This window comes from Gekko japonicus, unplaced genomic scaffold, assembly GCF_001447785.1.
Source record: "Gekko japonicus isolate JY-2015 unplaced genomic scaffold, Gekko_japonicus_V1.1 scaffold482, whole genome shotgun sequence".
NCBI classification, from domain to species: domain Eukaryota; kingdom Metazoa; phylum Chordata; class Lepidosauria; order Squamata; family Gekkonidae; genus Gekko; species Gekko japonicus.
In genome coordinates this window covers 342489-349191 of record NW_015167068.1, presented here as the reverse complement: position 1 = coordinate 349191, position 6703 = coordinate 342489, and the positions used below count along the sequence as shown (strand labels likewise).

The 6703-nt window shown below is 47.8% G+C and overlaps 1 protein-coding gene across 1 annotated transcript in view; it reads left to right on the top strand.

The window, feature by feature from the left end:
* Nucleotides 1-6703, top strand: part of SOX5 (SRY-box 5) — a 587891-nt gene that overhangs the window by 397420 nt on the left and 183768 nt on the right. The window contains exon 8 of the mRNA XM_015412682.1: nucleotides 76-161. Coding sequence (XP_015268168.1) covers nucleotides 76-161 — 86 coding nt within the window. The remainder of the gene's footprint in view (nucleotides 1-75; nucleotides 162-6703) is intronic.

The window sequence follows — 6703 nt, the reverse complement described above, 5'->3', positions numbered from 1 at the left end:
AGTGAATGCAGGAGTTTAATTTGCAGGTGGAGAGTAGATAAAAGGTGCTGACGCCTCTATTATTCTCTTACTTAGGTGACCCTTACCCCGTTCAGCTGATCCCGACAACCATGGCAGCTGCTGCCGCGGCAACCCCCGGCTTAGGCCCACTCCAACTGCAGGTAAGTCTGGGTACAATGCCGGGAGAGGTGAAAGGTTAAATAAATATGGAAAACAGTTTTCTCTCCCGTTCGAACCCAACCAAATTCACAATGTGCTTTTCTCTTCTCCCCCCCCCCTCTTTTTTTTTTTAAACAAAACGAATTTTTGATTTCTTTTTTTTTAAACAAAACGAATTTTTGGCACACACACCCCCTCCCCTTTCATTTACAAATCTACATCTGGAGATGCTTTCTTTTCACCTGGAAGAAGGGGGATTTTCAAAATGCTGCTCCCACACCAGTGTTAATTGTGATTCTTTTTTTTGGCTTAGCAGGCGAATAATGATAATAATAACAGGACGCGCATGTGCCCTCCTCTCCTCCTCTTCCCCCCCCCCAATCCGATAGTTCCAAGTCTTATAGCGACTGTAACGCAGCGGCAAGCAGGGAGAATAGCACAAATTGATCGCCTCCTTCTCGAGATATGAGCATTCAGAGCCATCCAAACAAAACTGACAGATTTGGTTAAAGAGGAATGAAAGGCTCGTGTTTCGTACAGGACATAAATAGAACCTGTGTGTGGGGACGGACATGGCTTTGGAAAATACTGGACAAAACCTCATAAGTCTCTTTTATTTATTTTATGTCATTTACTTCATTTCCTTTCTCCCCAGTGGTGATCCAAAGTGGCTTACACCATTTTTGTTTTGGGGGGGGTTGCCAGGTCGCCTCTTTACGCTGGCGGGAAGATTTGGGGACATTCCGGGACATATCCGACATGATTACGTCACCTGGAAGCAGCCATGCTCTGGTTTGGGGGCAAAACTCTGTGGTAAAACTGGCTTCGGTCCATAGAGTTTTGTCCTCAAAACAGAGCATTGTTGCATGACACCCCTGTCATGACGATATCACTTCCGGGTGATGTCATTCAGGGCTCTTTTTGTAGAAAAAGCCCGGCAGGAACTCATTAGCATAATAGGCCACACCCAACATCAGAAACTCATTAGCATATTGGGCCACACCCCTGACAGCACAACTCATTGGCATATTAGGCCACACCCCCATGTTACCAGAAGTGTGGTCATCCAGCCACACCCACCTTTTGCTTCTTATTCTGTTTACCTTGTTTGTTGTCAAAACCCAGGGCTTTTTTGTAGCAGGAACTCCTTTGCATGTTAGGCCACACACCCATAATGTAGCCAGTCCTAATGAGTTTCTGCTGTTGGGTGTGGCCTATTATGCTAATGAGTTCCTGCTGGGTGTGGCCAACTTGGAAGCCAGCCGGAACTCCGTTCCTGTGCGTTCCTGCCCCAAAAATAGCCCAGTGCATCGGGGACGTCACACAGCAACATCTCTGTTTGGGGGTGGGGACCTGGAAAATGACAACGCTATATTTTTTTCGGACATTTTTTCCTGACAACAACCGTGTGAGGTAGGTCACACTGAGGGAGTATGATCGGCCTAAGGTTACCTAGTGAGCTTCCGTGGGATTAGTGGGGATTCAAACTCCAGTCTTCCAAATACCAGTCCAACACTCTCAACCACTGCACCACGTTGGGCCTCTTTGACTTGATGGCCACAATGGATGTGTGTTTTTGGTTTTCAAAGGCTGAGTATGAATAGGGCTGCCAACTGATCTCCAGAGCAGTGTTCCCTCTAAGCTGAGTTGGTGTGAGCTAGCTCACAGTTGTTTAGCCTCTGGCTCCCCCATAAGAACATAAGAACATAAGAGATGCCAATGTTGGATCAGGCCAAAGGCCCATCCAGTCCAACACTCTGTATCACACAGTGGCCAGAAATACCAGTGCCATCAGGAGGTCCACCAGTGGGGCCAGGACACTGGAAGCCCTCCCACTGTTGGCCCCCCCCAAGCACCAAGAAGACAGAGCATCACTTGCCCCAGAGCCCCTATCTATACCTTGTGGCTAATAGCCACTGATGGACCTCTGCTCCATATGCTTATCGAATTCCCTTTTGAACCCATTTTTGTCTTAGCCCGGGAAGGAGTGCTCCAGAGCAAACTGATTCATGCAGTAGCCGAGTCGCTCGCTGACAACTTTAATGCCAGTAGCTCACAAAGTTGAATTTTGGCTCACAAGACTCTACAGCTTGGAGGGAGCATTGCTCCAGAGTACAGAGGTCAGCTCCTCTAGAGAAAACGGCTGCTCCGGAGTGGGGGCCCCGTGGCATTATACCTCACTGAGGCCCCTCACCTCGTCCAATCCTGCCACCCCCCAGGCTGGGTTGCTCAGACTGCTCGATGTGCTCAAACCACCCTGCGGAAAGCATCCGTCTGAACTTGCTGGTCGCCTTTTAGCATCTGTTTGCTGATTCCGGTACTTGGGGCAAAAGTCCTGCCCATCTAAGAGGTGGGATGACCTAGTCGTAGTGAGAAAGTTGGGGGATTCCAGCCTAGCCCTGAGCCGTGCGTGACATAACATCAGCATAATAAGCCACTCTTAATGGGCAGGGGAGAAGACGGGGGACAATTAAGACGGAGCTCTTGTGCAGTTTAGTCAGCTGAGTGCCAGAGAAAGCCCCTGTCAGTGTGTAAGCTGGCAGAGGTTAACATATTCGCCCCTATTGTGCTTTTATATGAAAAGCGACACTGTGGTTTCGCCTCTGATTGTATGGGATACAAATACCCTAGGCAGTACGAGAATCATGGGAGCTTTTTTAAAGAAGAAGACGAAGAGGAGGAGGAGGAGGAGGAAGAAGAAGAAGAAGAAGAAGAAGAGAAGCAGCAGCACTGCCTATGCCTGCCTTCCTCCTGGAATGATTTCTGTTCTTCTAAATGTAGTGGATGTCAGACTCCTGCAGCAATCAGTCCCCAACAGCTTTCACTCGAAGAAGTAAAGTTTATTGAGACTTTGAGAGTATGCAGATCTCTTAACCATTTTGTGTTAGAACTAAAGGAAAGCACGCACAATAGGCAGTTATACATTATTCAAGGGGACCCCCTGTTGGCCCAGGGCCAATCAGGGATCAGGTAGAAGCCTGCTACTTTTCCCGAGAGAAATGCTACACCAGGCACTGAAGGTCAGACAGAGATAATAGAAACACAGAAGACACAGCAGAATTGAAACTTAATGTTCCAGAGTCACCCCCACTCCCATGGCAGCCAGGGCTTGAGAAAGGCCTAGCTGACACGGGATAGGGTTCTTCTAAAGTGGTACAAATAGTCGCAACCAAATACAAAACTGGGAGGGAAGAGAGTGAAAGGGAAGTTCCCAGCAGAGCCCTGGTGAAGTCAAGAGCTCTTGCAGGGCTTTCTTTCTGTGGTCACTTTCTATGGTCACTCTGAATGAAAATAAAGCCCCCTGTTCCATTTTGGGGTCGCCAGCCTCCAGGTAGCACTTGGAGGTCTGCTGCGATTACAGTTGATCTCCAGGTGACCAAGGTCAGTCCCTCAGGAGAAAATGACTCCTTTGGAGGGCCGACTCTATGGCACTGTTCCCTCTAAGCCACGTTAGTGTGAGCTAGCTTACAGTTTTTTAGCTTCTGGCTCCCACCTTTTTGTCTTAGCTCAGGGAGGATGGTTACAGAGCAAACGAATGTATGCAGCAGCCAAATGGCTGGCTCACAACTTTAATGCCAGCAGTTCACAAAGTAGAATTTTTGCTCACGAGACTCCACAGCTTAGAGGGAGCATTGGCGCGAAGTAATTTTTTTTTCCTTCTGAAAAGGAGGCGATGGGCCAAATAAGTTTGGGAACTTCTGCTCTATGGCATTGTACCCTGCTGAGGTTCCCTCCCCTACCCAAACCCTGACATCCCCAGGGTCCACTCCCAAAATCTCCAGGTATTTCCCAACCCAGACCGGCAGTGCTATCTATTATGAGTCCGTTTTTCAATGCTTAGTTGAGTAAGGCAGAATCCAAATGGTCGCCACCATCAGTGAAAATAGAGGCATTTTGCAGATGCTGTTGGTTTTATGGAAACCCATGTTTTTAAAAGTGATGGTTAAGAACATAAGAACATAAGAGAAGCCAATGTCGGATCAGACCAATGGCCCATCCAGTCCAACACTCTGTCACACAGTGGCCAAAAATACCAGGTACCATCAGGAGGTGCAGCAGTGGGGCCAGGACACTAGAAGCCCTCCCACTGTTGCCCCCCCCCCAAGCACCAAGAATACAGAGCATCACTTGCCACAGACCAAAAGTTCCTACCTATACCTTGTGTCTCATAGCCACTGATGGACCTCTGCTCCATATGCTTATCTAATTCCCTCTTGAAGCTGTCCATGCTTGTAGCCGCCGCCACCTCCTGTGGCAATGAATCTCATGTGTTAATGAACAATATGCCCTCTGACATTTGGCCGACCAAATTCAGGTTGCCAGCTCTGGGTTGGGAAATTCCTGGAGATTTGGCAGTGGAGCCCCCTAGGAAGGGTGGGGAATCCCAACCAATACAAACGATATAACATTAATGATATTCTTGATTTTCTATTCATCTGAAACGTAACCATTTAAAACTCTTAACATGTTTTCTAATATGGGTTAGCAGCCATCTTATATAAATGAAAGAACCTGAGTTCAACTAGCTAGTATTTACTGACAAAAGTTAAAACATACTCTAAGTCTGGGGTTTATAGAATAAACACTTCAGATGAAACTAAGTCATCAGGAATCGTTCCATTCTGTCCCATGGAAGTTATGACCGGAAACCATTTTTCAGCAAAAGTTGATTGCTAGTTTTTATGTTCAAGTTGTAATAGTCTATTTGTAATTTTTTTCTAAAATATAACAGTCCCATATCTTAGGTTGCAGTCACATGCAACAGAAAAAATGGGGGGGGGGAAGCGAGGCTATTTCCTCTGGAGGAATTTGACCCCCAGTTGCACGATCACACCTCCCTTTCAAGCTGCGGGTGCAGTCCGTAAGTGTGGGATCAGACGCAACTGTGGGTGAGCCTTTTTTGTGTGTGTGCGCCATTTTTTCCCCATGCGCTTAACCGAGGGAATGATGAATCGCACCTCTGCACCGAACTGGCTCCCTGTGGAGTTTGCAATGAGGCGCATACTGCTGGGGGGGGGGAACAACGGCACGGAGTCGGGATGGCCTGATCAGACCATCCCGACGCCATGAGAGGGCGCTGGAGCGATCAGACACGGGAAAGTCCGTCCGTGACCCATCGCAACCCGTTAACTACCGGATTTCCCCCGGTGTCTTTTAACTCCGCTTCTGCGGCGGAGCAGAACGAGTTGCCAACAGCTGCGGGTCTGTCTGATCACGCCCTTTAAATCCACCCGGCATTCACACCTATGTCGGGTCTAATTGTGTGTATGATCACAGCCTTAGACATCCATAACAATACCGGCAGCGCCAATTTGTCCTTCCACTTTGAAGCTATCCTTGTCTTTGTAGCAGTTAATAATGTGACAATGTGGTATTGGAAGAGCTTCCCATAGATTAAGCAGTATTAGCTCAGGTCATAAAAGGAATGAATATCCTGTTATTAATAGAATCAGTTTCAGTACCTTTTGCCAAAATTCAGCAATGTAAGAAGAAGAGATTTGATTTATACCCCGCCCTTCACTACCCAAAGGTGTCTCAGAGCGGCTTACTCACTCCTTTCCCTTCCCCGCCCCACAACAGACACCCTGTGAGCAATGTTCCCTCCAAGCTGTGGAGTCTTGTGAGCAAAAATTCTTCTTTGTGAGCTGCTGGCATTAAAGTTGTGAGCGAGCGATTTGGCTGCTGCATAAATTAGTGTGCTCTGGAACCCATCCTTCCTGAGCTGAGACAAAAATGTGTGAGCCAGAGGCTAAAAAACTGTGAGCTAGCTCACATTAACTCAGCTTAGAGGGAACACTGCCTGTGAGGTAGGTAGGGCTGAGAGAGCTCTTGACAAAAACTGCTCTTTTTCAAGGACAGCTCTTATCAGAGCTATGGCTTGCCCAAGGTCATCCAGCCAGGTGCAAGTGGAGGAGTGGGGAATCAAACCCGGTTCTCCCAGATTAGAGTCTGCGAACTTAACCACTACACCAACCTGGCTCTCTGTAATAATAATGTAATAACATGCCCACCAACAATCATAGTATGTCCCCTTCTCACCTCAGTTTCCAGCATGGATGTATGATTTTTGACCTTTGCAGAATTCTACCTGACATGAGGCAGACCCTGATTAAGAGAAGCCATGTTGGATCAGGCCAATGGCCTATCCACTCCAACACTCTGTGTGACACAGTGGCCGAAACCCAGGCGCCATCAGGAGGTCCGTCAGCAGGGCCAGAGATCTGAGGCGATAAGGCTATCCAGGTCAGGGCACAGAAAGCTTTACTGTCACATAAATTTAGAAAGCACTTACATATTTTCAGTCAGAAAACCAGTGTGGCATGGTGGGCTGGAGCACTGAACTAGGATCTGGGACATCCAGCTATGAATCCCAAGTTGGCCGTGGAAGCTTGCTAGGTGAACTTGGACCAGTCACACGCTCATGGCCTAAACTGTCTCACAGGGAAGTTGTGGGGGATAAAATGAAGAAGAAGAAGGAGGAGGAGGAGGATGTGGCCCAGCGTTCCCTCTAAGCTCACACATTTTTGTCTTAGCTCAGGAAGGA